The sequence below is a fragment of the Battus philenor genome, unplaced genomic scaffold (genome assembly GCF_028537555.1).
Source record: "Battus philenor isolate CCGP_79_NKW_IND1 unplaced genomic scaffold, ilBatPhil1.0.hap1 SCAF_12, whole genome shotgun sequence".
Lineage (NCBI taxonomy): Eukaryota > Metazoa > Arthropoda > Insecta > Lepidoptera > Papilionidae > Battus > Battus philenor.
Window position 1 is genome coordinate 15,448,792 of NW_027181674.1, and position 16,021 is coordinate 15,464,812.

The 16,021-nt window shown below is 53.0% G+C and overlaps 2 protein-coding genes across 7 annotated transcripts; both read left to right on the top strand.

The window, feature by feature from the left end:
- The first annotated feature begins 212 nt into the window (after positions 1-212).
- Positions 213-6,956, top strand: lace (serine palmitoyltransferase long chain base subunit). Of its 3 annotated transcripts, none has more exons than XM_068776680.1 (9): positions 213-555; positions 3,822-4,013; positions 4,357-4,511; positions 4,580-4,784; positions 4,868-5,095; positions 5,260-5,491; positions 5,736-5,910; positions 5,988-6,158; positions 6,242-6,956. In XM_068776680.1, exons 1-9 carry the CDS (start codon positions 397-399, stop codon positions 6,345-6,347), a joined length of 1,623 nt encoding a protein of 540 aa, XP_068632781.1. In that variant the 5' UTR covers positions 213-396; the 3' UTR covers positions 6,348-6,956. The 3 variants fall into 3 exon arrangements, with proteins under 3 accessions (XP_068632781.1, XP_068632783.1, XP_068632782.1); XM_068776682.1 differs by lacking the exon at positions 213-555 and adding an exon at positions 1,489-1,555; XM_068776681.1 differs by lacking the exon at positions 213-555 and adding an exon at positions 2,943-3,408.
- A 570-nt stretch (positions 6,957-7,526) lies between these two features.
- On the top strand, positions 7,527-14,954 carry LOC137932980 (SID1 transmembrane family member 1-like). Of its 4 annotated transcripts, none has more exons than XM_068776674.1 (19): positions 7,527-7,731; positions 7,865-7,934; positions 8,592-8,688; positions 8,818-8,925; positions 9,647-9,798; positions 10,084-10,194; positions 10,273-10,356; positions 10,446-10,622; positions 10,753-10,921; positions 11,100-11,165; positions 11,298-11,485; positions 11,980-12,141; positions 12,257-12,439; positions 12,520-12,637; positions 12,965-13,087; positions 13,331-13,447; positions 13,729-13,849; positions 13,920-14,166; positions 14,779-14,954. In XM_068776674.1, exons 1-19 carry the CDS (start codon positions 7,652-7,654, stop codon positions 14,911-14,913), a joined length of 2,508 nt encoding a protein of 835 aa, XP_068632775.1. In that variant the 5' UTR covers positions 7,527-7,651; the 3' UTR covers positions 14,914-14,954. The 4 variants fall into 4 exon arrangements, with proteins under 4 accessions (XP_068632775.1, XP_068632776.1, XP_068632777.1 ...); XM_068776675.1 differs by having other exon boundaries at positions 11,983-12,141; XM_068776676.1 differs by lacking the exon at positions 13,331-13,447.
- The last annotated feature ends 1,067 nt before the right edge of the window (positions 14,955-16,021 follow it).

Below are 16,021 nucleotides of genomic sequence, written 5' to 3' on the forward strand. Positions count from 1 at the left end.
AATTTATAATTATCACTTCTTGTTTAGTCTATAACTCTGTCAAGTTTAATAACTCTAATGATATTTTTTTATTTTGAAATCAATAAAGTATTAAAGTATGATGCAGAAATCGTACGTTTAAAAATGTTACCAGTAGCTAAATAAACGAAATGGTAATAAAAAACTGTCATCGTGAACTGTCACCTTCATCGGCAAATGTCAGCCTAAGGCAATCGATAATCGCAGTTTACTCAAGAAATAAAGCGCTATAGCGCTTACAACGTAGTAAGAACCTGTCAGTCCTTCTGAACAGTCCGTGGCAAAAAAGCGCTTTTAATTGTAAATGTACGAATCGCGCGATGTAAAGCGAAAACCGCGCTGTCAGTTTTAATTCAGTTGTGTTTTGAAACGGAAAGGATGGCGGCGGTGGCAGCGGGCGGCTGCATGAGCGCTAGTGATACTGAACTGCCGGACCAAGAGAAATATCATGAAAACGTGGAGAAAATTGTGACTAGAAAAATAAATTCCAACAGAAATGGCTTTTTGAAGTCAGCAAATAAAAACAACGATGTTGTTGTAAGTAGATAAAATTTTAAATTTTTAACCTGGTTAAAATTAGGCTTTGCAGAAACACCCGCGCAGTGAAACGCATACCAGCGACACGCCCGTTGTCGGCCGGTGGGTCTCAGGACCATCGTGCTGCGAGTCGATCTAGCGTCGGGGTCCGCTGTATAAACGGCGGCCTTCGATGATTAGTAATCAATGCAAAACCCGACTCAAGGCCACAACAATATCGCCCGTGTTTCGGAGCTAACTGAACGCGTTCTGACGTGCTTAAATTTGTTCCAATCACAACCCGCTTGCTATTTACAATTTTATTTTTTCTAATTGACACTAATTGCTTAATGTCTTATAAATTGGATGCTATAATGTTTAGTTCCGTTAAACAAAAAAATATAACACATCATCAAATGTATAATTTGAAGTTTTGTATTTTTTATAATTATTATTATTAGCATAGCAAGTCAGCTTCAACTAATGCTAATATGCTACGAATAAACATCTGAACTGGATCTTTTTTTATTACATTTATTTTAATTAGTTAATTTATTTTACATCTAAATAAATTCAAAGTTATGTGTTATACAATACAATAGATAGGAATTGTTACATTATAAACCTGGAGTAGCTTATTATTTAAACTCAGACCTACAGAGGGTAATATCAAGGTGAGTGCAATGAGAGTAGTTGTTGCAATGTATGTGTCTATAAATTTCTTTGTCAAATTATTAGGTAATTTGTAATGCATTTTGCATGCAACAGTGTACAACAGGAGTTCATATTTAATGGATTTTGATAACTTCTTCCTAAGTAGATCCCCTTGTGACTGTCCTTGCACTAGCGCCACAACTACTTATCTGTTTGAAGTAGTATATTTTGTTCGGTGTAGCATGAATAATTTTCACAATGTTGGTTTAAGCACATATTATAAGTAACAAATGCTTCCACACATGCTCAGTGTTTGCCGTGAGGTTACTGCTAGTGCACCTCTGCAGTGCTGTGAAATATATTCAAGGTACACTTTAATGTTACTTGTGTCATTGCTAATGGTTTTTGATTTTGTTGAACATACCAAAACATTGATTTAACAAATGCTTCAAAAATGATTTATCTATTAAAATTGTGTTGCCAATTTCATTTAGTTTTCAGTTTTTGTTTTGTGTTACTGCATAAATGTTATGTGTGTTATGTTACATTTATATTTAATGGCTGCTAGGACCACATCTTTATTTCCTTGCATGGCATCATAAGGTTAAATGTATCTAGGTAATTTATTACCCTTGTGTAAGGTTATATGATATTATCCATTAAACAATAAAATATTGTTACTTTTTATGTCACTTTTTCATCAATATTACTTGTTTGTGTACACTTTGTCATTCCCCTAGAAGATTAGAAATCGATGCAAACATATGTAGCGGGATTGGGGACAATAAAATAAAACAAATGTGCCGCTCGGTCTGAGTTGCTGTGCGTCATTGGCACGCCGCCGCCGGTACACGCTCCGTCAGTAAACCGCCTCTACGTAGCGCGCCCGGTCCTGCCGTGCCAGGTGATTCCTGTCCGCGCCGGCACAGCCCCGCCGCCAGCGCACCTGCGCCGGCGCCGCCTTATCAGTCGCTCGTAAACGTTTACGGCTGTGCACGCGCACGCGTTAGCCGTAAAAAAATAACACGTAGATATAGATAAAGCGATACCAGTCGCTGTGCGCAGCACCCGGCGCCCCGGCACGGCGCAACTCCAGTAACCATGCTCCCGTACCCCAGCGCGGTGCCGCTTGCGGAGATTTGATGTCGTTGTCTGGACAAGACCAGCACTGTTCTCATTTTGCTCAACGGTTTGAAGGAACCCGCTACCACCCGCCACCTCATCAAATCAAATGATGTCTTCCGAGCGCATCACGTAATGCACGATGGGGGAAAATTTTGTCATGGACACGTCCGGTGCTTGGCCGTTAAAACTTTAAAGCATCTTTTTGTGAACACACAAAGTTGTCGTCGTCGTTATAGTGTCCTCGGTTTGCTCTTTATGATGTCTATTAACTAAAGATACAGTGTCGGAAAGTTTAGGGTGCTCCACGCTCAAAGATCTATAATTAAACGGCGAAGGCTGAAGGAGTAGGCGCTAGGGCGCACTGCAGCACGTCCGCGCTCGGGCGGCATAGATAGCGTTTATTCTAGCGGTTCGGCAGCTTCCGTTAAAACAAATATGTGTTAGGTTGCGTTCGAAGTGGGCACGCGCACGTAATTATAAACTATCAAGCGGCTGACGAGCCACGCGCGAGCAGTTCGTTTATTGTGAGTGACGAGCGTACCATGGCACCGGCTTGCTTCTGCGGAGGTGAGCCCGTGGAATGTGTGCAAGAGGAGTGTGGTATTACAATGAACCATAGACGAGGTTGAATATGTTCAACAGCTAAATAACGGATGCCAGCGAAAATAAAGAACCAATAATGCGCGCAGAGGCCGCAAATGCAATTGTAATTGTTATTACCGTGCGCCATCGAGCACCGCGCTGCACCGCTGAGCACGGCCCCGCGCCGCGAGCTGGAAACGCGGCTGTCCTTGTGTGCTGCTGGCGGCGGCACGTGACGTGCGCGTGTTCGCTACCGTAGCGTTGCGGTCGTGTGTTTGTCGCCTGAAGCGTCCCCGCGCCCGCGCCCCTTCCGCCCCGCGCCTCTGCCACACGCGCGGCTGCCTCCAGCAGGATAACGCGACCAGGAAAACGAGCGGCCCGGTTGTAGTTCACTCGCGTGTGTGTGTTCGCTCGTGTCTGTGCTCCTCCTCGTCCGGACCGAGATCAGCTCTGCCGTCGACGTTGGTCGCTGTGCTGTGTACCGCTTGCTTCATTTTTGAACTTGACGCCGCGGTGAGTTTAGAATGGGGCATTGCGCCGAGTGGCGCCTGCGTGTGCGCGCCGTCTGCCTCCCTGAATACATATTTATTTAGCTAATTGTATGAACTTACACGCACGTAATGCAGTAATGTTACGTGTAAGTTACAAGGTAAATTTGTTGATTGCTGTGTTGTTTTCCTCGCAGCGGGGTCTCGCGACACGACACCGCTGCCACGTCTTAATTCTCGTCGTTATCCTCGTGGCGCGACGGCGGGGCTCGCGTGGCCGGGCGGGTTATCGGACGCGGGTAACCCTTATTGCGCGAGAAGGTCGCCTGTCAAAAAGACTAGCGAAGTAAAAATTTCCCTGTGCACATGACTATAAGCGCAGGCGAGGTGGGTCGGCGTTTCTTACGTTGTTGCATTGCCGCCTTGGTGCTGTTGCAGAAGATGGGCGGTGACTACGCACGGCTGCCGGGCGTGGACTGGTCGCGCTACGACACCTTCCCGGGCTCCTTCGAGAAGTGCTCGCTGCTGACGGCCGCGCTGACGCAACTCGGCCTCTACTTGCTCATGTTCCTGGGCTTCCTCAACCGGCTCCTCTTCACTCCCAAGGTCGCAACGGAGCGCAACCGCGAGGTAACATCGAGCAACATTCTTTTAAAGAAGATCATTGTCAGATGAAGTGAGGTGAGCTCCGCGGCTCGACAGCAGCAAACGGAATAGCGACGACGACGTCGAGGCGCGGTGCTCACCTACACCATTCACCATTATTTATACGCTTTAAGTGAAGCCAATTTACAAGTTTACTATCTATCTACATGATATATATATATATAGACTGACAAAAATGTTGACCTTAAAATATTTTTACCGGTCAAGTCATGAATAAGAGCATACCGCCTTTACCGTTCAGCACAAATGTATAATTAACAAGAAACATCAGTACACTGTGTAATCCGTGCATTGTCCGCGGACGCAGGGCTACGCTCCGCTGTACAACTCGTTCGAGCAGTTCTTCTCGCGCTACCTGTACCGACGCGTGCGGCACTGCTTCAACCGGCCCATCTGCTCCGCGCCCGGCGCTGAGCTGGTGCTCAAGGAGCGCCGCACGCGCGACTACAACTGGTCCTTCGAGTAAGCAACGCTTGCACGGCTCGGCCGGCGCGCCAGCACCGCCTCTCACGCTCGCCCTCCCCGTGCAGGTTCACGGGCACGGAGCGCCGCTGCATCAACCTCGGCTCCTACAACTATCTGGGATTCGCGGAGCCCAGCGGCCCTTGCGCCGACGCCGCGGCGCAGGCGGCGCGCCGCTACGGGTTGGCGCTGGCCTCTCCGCGGGGCGAGCTCGGTACCTGCGCTCTGCACCACGAGCTCGAGGAGACCACCGCGCGTTTCCTCGGCGTCGAGGTACAGGCGCCCCCTTCTGCTTTGCTAAGGACGTGCGCTTCCGCCAGCGTGAGCCGAGCTTATGATCGATTACCCTGTTGCAGGCCGCGTTGGTGTTCGGCATGGGGTTCGCGACTAACTCGCTGGGGCTGCCGGGGCTGTTGGGGCCGGGCACGCTGGCGCTCAGCGATGAAAACAACCACGCCTCGCTTATCCTGGGGCTGCGGCTGGCGCGCGCCACCGTGCGCGTGTTCCGCCACAACGACCTGCGTCACCTGGAGCAGCTAGCACGCCACGCCGTAGCCGAGCGCCGCTGGAAGAAGATCGTTATAGTGAGCGTCCGAGCGAACTTAGCTGCTGCTTTTCTGATTGTCACATAGAAACTAAGAGGTGCAGTGGGCACTCACTGGCGCGTGGCGATGCTGTTGCATGTAGCCGAACGGTCAGGGGTGCTTAGGTCTCACAGTGCTCAGCTAATGCCGCCTGTCGGACGCAGGTGGTGGAGGGCGTCTACAGCATGGAGGGCTCGATCGTGCCGCTGCAAGGCGTGATCGCGCTCAAGAAGCAGTTGGGCCTGCTGGTGTACTTGGACGAGGCGCACTCGGTGGGCGCGATGGGGGCGCACGCGCGCGGCGTCACCGACCACTGTGGCGTCAACCCCGCTGACGTGGACGTGCTCATGGGCACCTTCACCAAGAGCTTCGGCGCCGCGGGCGGCTACATTGCGGGTGCGTCAGCGGATACCGTAACCAAAGACTTGCAGACGAGTAGCCCCATGACCGTCCAACGCGACGCATCTAGGACTATGCCCGGACACGTCGTCCCCATAACGTGTATCCAGAACTATGATCTGATGCGCGGAAATGTTCCCCGTTAGGATTTCATGGCCCAACACATCTATTGCTTTCGTTAGAATTGTTACCAAATTCTAACAGAAGCGACAGATCAATTATTATGAAACATCATTTTCAGGTTCGGCTAAACTAATAAAATGGTTGCGCGCCCACGGGCACGCGCACTCGTACGCGCACGCCATTTCGCCGCCCGTGTGCATGCAGATCCTGGCGGCCATGCGCGCGCTGCGCACTCCGGAAGGTCTGCGCCGCGTGCGCACATTGCGCGACAACACGCACTACTTCCGCAACAGGTGCGTCGCCCTGACCCGCACCGCGCCGCGCTCTCGCTCCTCGCCTCCTTACACTCACGTGCGTGTGCGTTGTGCAGGCTTCGCGAGATGGGCGTGGTGACGTACGGGCACGCAGATTCGCCGGTGGTGCCCATGCTGGTGTACACGTTCAGCAACATGGCGGCCGTGGTGGAGCGCCTCACGGCGCGCGGCCTGGCCACCGTGGGTGTCGGCTTTCCTGCCACGCCACTTTACAAGACGCGCATCAGGTCTGAACGCTGGCTGCTCTACGCGAGCTTGTTATCATTATTGCTTTTCAATTACAAGTAACGCGAGTGGGTGGTGCTTGCAGGTTCTGCTTGTCAGCGGCGCACACGCGCGAGCAGTTAGAGCACTGCCTGAATGCCATCGAGGAGGTGGTCGACGAGCTCGGGTTGCGCTACTCGCGCACCGGCTAGCCGCCCGCGTCCCGCCGCCCCCGCGTACCGCTGCGCTTGCGTCGCGCACCGCTGGCACCCTCGTATTTGATCGCAAGTGACGATCGAACTGACGGCTCGCGGCGTGCGCCCATGCATGCGCAGGGGCAACCTTCGGCAGGCGCCGCGCAGGGGGGCGGGTCGACGCGGCGCTTTTGTTCTTCTGTACGGAATTTGTGAGGAATGTCCGCGGCGGCGCCGTCGCTCCTGACGTGGTGTTATTCCATCGTAGATGTAAGTAGGGTAGTTGTAAGTCAGGGATCGTGTCGATTCTGTTCCGTTATTTGGGAGGAAGCGGCGCGGGCGCCGAGTGCGGTCACACCCGGGGAAACGATCTTCTCGACTTCTTTATTCAGTTATGTAATATATATTCATGGACTACACATTAATTCAATAAAATGACTCCGCTGTCGCATCGCCAATGTGTACATACAGTCTACGTCCTTAAACTATTCAATCGTTTGAATGCGCACGTGCGCTGCACCTCGCAGCAGAGCACGGAGCGCTGTCAGCCGGTCGAGTCGGTGGCGCGACGGTCCAGCCCGCGCCGCGCCGATACATACGCTTTAAATAAATTATTTTCTTACGCTCGATGATCTTTTATTTTTGATCCCTTCACCTGCGATCCCTTAGTCCGCACACTCCGCGCTCGCTGCCTGTAGCCCTCGGAGGCGACACGGCCCCCGGCGCCCGATTGTTTTGTAGCAGCGCGCGTTGGAGTGCGAGCCGCACGGCGTGTGTTTCGTTCTTGCGTGATATTGCACAAGTTTAAAAGCGTTGTAGCGCGCAATGAACAATTGACTGCTTTTACTAATAAATGCCTGAAATATTGAAATGCTCATTTATGAAATGTCAAAAAATTAATACGCATTGGGCATCGGCATCAAATTCTAGCTTTTGAAGCTGCGACCACAAGCTCTAGTAAACATAGAAAGCCACACAAGAATTGTATTGACGTGTGACAAAAAAAATCTGCTACGCCTAAAAATGCGCGGAGTTGGTGCGGCCGCGCCGCTATCAGTCGCCGAACGTTGGACGAGTCATTAGCGGACGATAAGCCGCGGGCCCGGCCGGCGCCCCGCGCTCAGGCCGCGCCGTCGATCGCTGATAAGGGCGATAGCGCCGCGGCCGCCGTACGCGACATGTGCGTAGTCTTGCGATAGGAAGCGTCCGCCGGGAGGTTATCGGCGCGCGCTCCTCGCCTCGTCAGTAAATTCGGTCGCGGGTCACGCCGCGAACGTGAGTCGGCGCTCCGCGTGCACAGCAGTACAGGGTGCGGTCCCGCTATGCTGGCGGCCGTGTGGTGCGCATGCGCAGCGCTGGCGACAGCCGGCGCCGCGCCGCCTGTGACCGTGGTGCACCTGCGGTGAGTGTGCCGACTGCAGAGGAAGTCGCGTGCTCTTGCAATACTTCCTCGTGACAGTTAAGTCCTTATTTTCTTCGTAGTGACAGCTGTAAATTAAAACTACCTTAACGGCGATGTGGTCGTGCGTTCGCAGGCTGGAGTACGGGCAGCAGCACGAGATGCTCCTGAACAGCACCGTGGAGTACATCATTGACTTCGTGCCGGTGAGAGCGCCGCCCGCCCCACGCCTGCCCGCGCGAGCACTGCACGCTACGTCCCGCCGCACAAACTCGGTTGCGGCGAGGGCTCTAGCAGTTGCGTGAGAAAACTGTCTTCCGCGTGCACTTGCTGCTAGAACCGCGGTAGAGTTCGAGGCATTGCAAAAACATTAAAAAAGTACTAAGAAATGTAAGCGTGTCTGTGCTGGAGTCCACACCGACCCCCACCGCGCCCGCAGTTCTACGAATGAAATTAAGTATAAAATTGATTACAAATGTTTATAAAGGAATCTGTTCGCGGCGCGGTGGAAGTGCACCTGTAGCACATCATTTATTGTATATTACATTTCTACTAAAAATGACATGAAGGATTCGTATATAAAATCCAAATTGTAAGTGGGACATTGACTTCAAAACAAATCTTTGTCAAAGTGCACGTTGCATTTTAGTGATTTATGACGAGACGAGAACAGCGGGCACGCGGCGCCTGCACCGCAGTGCATGAAGTCGAATCGCTGCGTGAGGCAGTAACCGCACAGGTGGCGCGCACAGCACGCACCTCTGTTCGGTGGCAGATATGGACTCAAACACAAATTCAACGAGCAGTACACATTCGTTGCCGTAGCCGGCTTAACTTTAATCGTAACTGAACTGTCCCGGCAGCCCGCAGAGGAGGAGGCGGAGCCTGCGCTGCTGCACGTCAGCAGCTCCGGCGGTGACCTGTCGCAACCCGTGCTGCTCACCGCGCGCCATCGCGCTGGTAACTACCGCATACAACATCCTCCTAAAGTGCTACAATTATTGCATTGTGACAGTGCGAGTGTGGCGGGCACGGTTGTCCGATCCGCCTGCACTCTGTTGTTAACACAAGCGGCCGACGCTGTTCCAGGCGCGACGACCTGGCAGCTGCCTTACGAGTCCGGCGCCACGCACCAGCTCGAGCTACAGCGCACGCTGTGCCCGGACGACACGGCGCAAGCCGCCGCCGACCGCTGCGGTATGTTCACTTTTCTTTCACTGAACCTGCTGGCTCTGCCTCTAGCCGCCAGCAGCGGCAAGATTTCCTGCCTGCTTCCCGTGTAATAAGGAAATATCGACGCGCGATACACTACACAAGAATTGCTATCCCCTGTCATATCTAAAGTTTGTACAAAATTAGAAGCAATTTATGACAGAATAAATAAAACAGCGCCCGCACGCACCGTGTAACCCGTATTGATATCTTAAAACTTCGCACCTCCGCTCTAGTCTCCAACTCTGCTACTGTTTCGTCTCCTTTCAGTTCAAATGTGTCAGACGTGTGGAGCACAACTGGTTTTTCGTGTTCATTTAGACTCCTGAGCGCAGAGCGCAGTGGATGAACCTCGGATTCCTTTCAGCGGTGTACCCACACTGAAATTGTCTCCCCTCGCGTAGAAGGCATCCCCATCGCGCTTGTGCCATGGTACGGATTGAATGTTAATGACGCTTCAAGAGCAAGCTGGGACGGGTCTGTATCCGTCACACCCAGATATCATACGGAGAAGGTAATGCTGACCTAGGAAATGGAATAAGAAGGGATCTTGTGTAAAAACATTTATGATTTGCATACGACTACTGCGCCGGCAAAATGTAAACGTTCATGTCTCTAATTTAAACTTAATGTTTTTTAAGAAAGCCGCCATGGTAATGTAAGGGCAGAAGATAATTTAATTAAGTGCGTGTGGGCGGTGCCGCAGGAGGGGCGGATGCGCAGGGAGCGGCGCGCGGCGCGTTCTCGTTGCACGTGTCGACGTCGTGCCGGGCGGAGCTGCGGGTGCGCGTGGCGGCGCGGCGTGCGCCCGGCTGGCGGCTGCCCTTCGCCGCGCCCGTCGCGCTCGCCGCCACGCCGGTACGGCCGCAACACTACAACAACCGCAGCTAACGCGCGGGCTCGGGCTCGTGCCTCCCATGGTCCAACGATTGCACAATTTGCTGTGCGCCAGTACATCTACCGGGTCACGGTCTTTAATTCTTCGTTTTTTATCGTTTCTTTCGAATTACTATTATCCGGAAGACTATTGTCTGTTAGACGCACAATCCACAGGACGGAGATGAGCCGCCGCAAACCGTCTCCAACAGTTTAAGGTTTGTCGCCTCGTACAATTCAATGAACTAGCTTGTAGTGTTTGTGCAGACGGCGCCGCGGGTGCTGCACTACGAGTTTGCGGAGGCGCAGCACAGCGTGCGCCTCGTGGTGCAGTCCGACGACGACGTATGCGCGTCCATCTCTGTGCAGAACTACTCGGTGAGCCCCGCATGACCCCCCGAACGCGCCCGCCCGCGCCCGCCCGCGCCCTCCACTGATCGGCACGCGTGCTTGCAGTGCCCCATCGCGCAGACGCTGGCCGACATCAGCGTCACCGGGCTCCGCATGACGGTGCAGCGCTCCGGCGCCGTGCAGCTGTCGGTGAGCCACACCACTTCACCTGCACTATTCGACGTCGCCTAACGAAGTGAAGATTGCACCACCACTGAGTGAGCTCCTCCGGTTTGCAGCGACAGCAGTTTCCGCGCGGGTTTCTCGTGGTGGCGGTGGTGCAGCCGTCGCAGACGGCGTGCGGGGGCGCGGCGGACGAGCACGCGGACTGGCTGTGGGCGGCCGCCGTGTTCGGTGAGACGCCGCAGCCGCCCGCGCCGCTTGCCCGCACCAAGACCTTCACTCTCACCGTTGAGGTAACGTTCTTCGTACCAGTCACGAACATAAGCCCAAGCGCGAGTGCGCGGAACACACGCAAGTCACGCGCAGCAATCGCTTCCGAAACGTTTCTCCGTGTGAGGGAACATCGCGGTGTTTGTTTGGCAGGCGGCGCTGACCCGCGCGCAGTACGCGGCGGCGACGGCGGCCACGGCGGCGCTGTTCCTAGCTTTCTACGCGGCGTGCGGCGCGCTCGTGCTGGCGCAGCGCTGGCCGCCCTTCGGCCGCCTCGTGCGCCCCAAGGCCGTGCTCGCCGACGCATCCGTCGACACCACCGGTGCCCACTCACACTTGTTATTACATATGCAATTGTATCGTCGACCAGCTTTAGTATTTCACCTTTTATGCCAGGCAACTTTCTATCTGCTGCCTGTGTGACATAAAATCATGCGTATAGAGTCCGGCAAAATACAAACAATCAGTGTATAAAAATAATCAATTCCCTTTATTTGCAGCTGCAGAGGAAGCTCGGGCGCCGCGCACGCACGGCGAAGCGGTGGCCCGGCGCCGGCGTGCCTCGCGTACGTGCACGCCTTGCTAAGACAACTTCAAATAAAATTTAATGTTAATTTATAGACGATGGAGCAGAGACCGCTGTTGGTCCCGCGAGACGTGCTTTCTGTCGTAGATAATGTAAGAGCCAAAAATTTCAGTTGACACGTTCGACAGCAGTGACGGAAGTTCGTCGGAAGAAGAGGAAACCTCTGCCGGCAATGCGACGCGCACACCCGGGCTCCCCCTCGCGCTCCCCACCGCGCAGCCGGACGCAGTCGCCGCCAGCACGCCTTCGCACGCCGCCGCATCGCAAGTCAACGAGCAAACGTCACCGACCGAACAGCAGGTTCTTGATGTCACGCTACCTAACGCTGCTACGCATCTGTAGCTGTCGCCCAATTGCTGACCCACGAGCCCCGACCAACACCGCACCAACACCGCACGACGGCCGAGAAATTGAGCAAAAAAGAACAATCATCTCGTTAACAAACGACGAACTTGCAACAATACCTAAAGCGTAACAAGCCGCCGCTCCAGAGTTCCTTATCCGAAAACTATAATTTCAAAAAAAGTGCCCGCGCTGACACTTTCATAGCGATTTCAATTTTTAAATTAGCTTAAATTCGTCGCTCTCCAAAAGATTTTGTGGGCGAGCTGGTCCACCCGACTTAATGTCTTCTGAATTCGAAACTCGTGGCTTCCACCGGCCGACGACATGTTCGCACAAACGCAGCCGTCGCACCCCGCAAGCGAAATCATTTGGTTCCCGGTGAAAACACTATTAGTGAAACCTAATAGAAATAGACTAGTTGGTGTCAGTACATAGAGAACAATTTCTAGCAGGGTCCGTTCGGGCTGCCGGCAGAGTTGCGGCTGGCGCGACTGGCGCGGCGGCGCGAGCGCACGCTGCGATCCCGTTCCGACCGCTACCTGTACACGCTGGCCACCGTAGCCGTCTTCTACGCGTTGCCCGTGCTGCAGTTCGTGGCCGTCATAAAGATTGTGAGTGCCCCGCGAGCGTCGTCGCCGTGCACACAAGCGCGTCGTCCCATACGCTGCAAGTGCTGTCGTTCATGCACCACAGCGCGAGCGCTCACTGTCTGCGCGTGTTGTCCAGATCCTGAACGTGTCGGGTTCGCTAGACATCTGCTACTACAACTTCCTGTGTGCGCACCCGGCCGGCGCGCTCAGTGATTTCAACCACGTGCTGTCCAACGTGGGTTACTTGCTGCTGGGCGCGCTGTTCCTGCTGCAGGTGCGGCGCAGGCGCGTGCGTCGCCGCCGTCACCCGCGACACGAGGTGCTGTGCCATCCGTAGATTCGATCGTTGCTGCGATTGAAGTATCTTCTTCAAGTGTTGCTACCCCCGTGTTTCGGCAGGAGTACGGCATCCCGGCGCACTACGGGCTGCTGTCGGCGCTCGGTGCCTCTATGATGGTAGTGGCGGTGCTCTCGGCTAGCTACCATGTGTGTCCCAACAAGATCAACTTTCAATTCGGTAAATTACGTTTCAACAAAGTATGGATAGCTAATAACGCGTGTCCCTGTGAAATGGCTACTGGTTTATTATCAGCCACGCTGACCCACCAATGGCTTTGATGCCTTGATGAATGATAACCTCCAGGCGTTCATTTCTTGCTCGAAGTCAGTTTACAGCTTCTCTAAAAATACTCAGCTTGGGAGCATCGAGCCACGGATACGCAACAATGAACTGGACGTCCATGCGAGCTCTTCAAATTACCGATGCAGGCACCCGCTGATGGTGCTATAACCATAAAATGTTTTCCACTAACGGCCTGTGTAACGGAAGCCTGTTCGTGTGCAGACACAGCGTTCATGTACGTGCTGGCGGTGCTGAGCATGGTGAAGATCTACCAGTCGCGCCACCCCGACGTGAACGCGCGCGCGCACGCCACCTTCGGCGCGCTCGCCGTGCTCATCGCCGTCGGTGAGGCCGCGCCTACTCACAACCCTTCTCAACTTGTTAACATTCAGTTCCATTCGTTTCAATTGAAATTATTTATTACCTGTCCGGTCCCAAGTACATAAGGCCAGTTCTCGGCGAAGGCAGACCTGGACACACAGCACTGCTTTTGTTTTTCTCTCGTGTATATTATATCTATATCTCTCAATTGACCGGGCAAACTTTCGAGCCTCGCTGTAAGCCTGGTGACGTGGGTGCTGTCGGCAGTGGTGTGGGGCGTGCTGGGCGGCGGGCCGCTGTTCTGGGGCGCATGGAGCGTGCTGCACGTGTTCACCTTCCTGCTGTTGTCGCTGCGCATCTACTACGTGGGCCAGTTCCGCCTCGGTACCAACCGCCGCTTTACAACATTCAAATCTATAAAAACACTGAAACAAAAACTGTTCAGGATCATTGTCATCCATTATTTGGGCGACAATGAATAAATAATGAAACTATCAACAGAGCATTTATACTCTTTGAAGAATTTCTAAGTGATCGAACTTAAAGAACAACGCGCTCCTCGCCAAACTTTGTCCGCGTCGCGCGTACGGGGCGATCCGTGTGAGTATTACGGACGGCACATTGGGCTGGTCGCCGCCGCTCATACGGCCACTCTTTGCCCGCAGAGAAGGAGAGTCTGCAGGAAGCGGCGCGCGAGCTGCGGCGCAGTGCGCGGCCACTGTACAGCGCGCGACTGGCGCTGCTGCTAATCGGCAACGCGCTCAACTGGCTGATCGCCGTCTACGGGTGAGTGCAGCCCCAGTGCGCCACGCCGTCTGCCCGCGGCGAGTCGGCATGATGGGTTGACTGTGTACAGGCTGGTGCGGCAGTCGAGCGACTTCGCGGGGCACATGCTGCAGGTGCTCCTGGGAAACACGCTGCTGTACATGCTGTCCTACCTGCTCATGAAACTGGTGCAGGGCGAGCGGTTGCGCTGGTACGCGTGGTGCTGGCTGGCGGGCGCGGCGGCCGCCTGGGTGCCCGCACTCTACTTCTTTCTGTCGGGCTCCTCCGACTGGTCGGTCGCACCTGCCATTTCGCGCCACCGCAATCACCACTGCATGGTAAGCATGGTCCTTTGCGAAACCAACTACTTTGGTGGGGATACACAAGAAAATTTGACTCTAAGTGATCTCAGGTCCAGTAAGTTTCCCCGTTTACTTCCATCAGTTGTACTACAATAGTATTTCCAATCCTTATGCACAAGCCCGCGTCATGTCACATGATCTACAGATTTCATCGGATGAACACGCTAGCCTAGTAATAAATCCATAAGATAGGATAGGTAATTATCCTATCTTTTACTTTTACGATAAATACCTATCCTACTTTTACTTCGTGAAGACGCCCAAGTTGTACAATCAGAAATATTAAGAAAACGGACCTTGGTAACACAGCGTTAGATCTGTCAGTCAGATCATCCTTAACCCTGGTGCCCGAGCAGACGCGCGTAACTGCGCAATACCTTTGTGTTTTGAAGCCGCTGACCTCTTGAGTGGAGAGGTGCGCGCCGTACCCTGGCCGGTACCCGGAGCCGGTCGTGTCGCTATTTCATATCCAGCCATTACGTATGCGTAGTGTGGTGAGATATGGAGGTAGACGCCTCGCATGGCATCGCATTCACCTGTTCCCGGCTTTGGTTCCGCGCGAGGCGCTGACGGGTGGACTGTCCACAGGTGATGCAGTTCTACGACGCGCACGACCTGTGGCATATCCTGTCGGCCGTGGCGCTGTACTTCTCCTTCAACGCCATGATGACCTGGGACGACGGTCTGTCCGCCGTCAAGAAAACCGACATTCCTGTTTTCTGACGAAACTTCTTCCTTGTAGCATTAAACAGTTTCTTTGCGAACGTGTGCATTTATTCAGTTTTGTGTCCCTCCTGAAAGTTGGCAATTTAAATGGGCGCTTAAAACGTTGCATGGCAGCGTACCATGTGTATAAACTAATATTTAACAGATAAATCTATAAATGGAAGAATTGTAATGTTATATATAATACAGTAAAATATATTTGAACACTTGAAGCGACTCGGTACATCTTGAGTGGCTCGGGGTTGTGGAAGCGCGCTGTTGGTTCAGCCGACCTTTGCTTATAACAGACGCTTCAATGCGCCCGCGCGCGAGCGCAGGAGTGTAGCATCATTGCTCGGGAGAAGGACCCTGGCCCGGTCACGTTCACTAACTAGGTGACGTGTCACGCGCCGACGGTAATTCGAATTTACGTTATAAATGCTCGTCTCGATTCTTCAACTATATTTTCGGAGCATCTTTAAATACACCCCCAATCATTGTATCGCCTCGCACACCAATGGGTTGCGTGTTTTATTTAAAAAAAAAAAAAACCTTCGGTCATTGAGGACGAATCTGTTCGTGTCTCGCATCAGCATGACCACATCCTGTCTATTACCGGCGCTCTTCGTTCTGATCTGCTGCCGCCTGATCAGTCGTGGGAAACCGTGCGGCTGCTTACCATCACCATCAGTGGAGTACCCACCTGCGGTTTAAAATCAGACCAGGCCTTCTGCCCACTACCCTTTTATTTGAACTATATTTTTCTTCTGTTGCCGAATTCACTGTTTCTTTTTACCTTACAACCGCTTGGGCAACGGGCCGAATACACTGGTGCCCAACACTTAAATAAGGCAACCGGTACACTGACGCCCTAAGGTTAAATAAAGCGATCGGTACGCCCTCAAGCCCCGGCTAGTAACCCCGCTTACAACTCATATGTCACACATATTTATTTATTCAATCACACATTTCTGCAAGGTCTAATCTGACCTGCATTTATCTTACACCGAGACCATTTTAATTTAATTAGTTTTCCGTAAAATATGCCGACGGATTATTTATGTACACTTTTAACACACATCCTATAACTGCGGCCAATGTTATCTTATCGACGCTTGACTTGTGG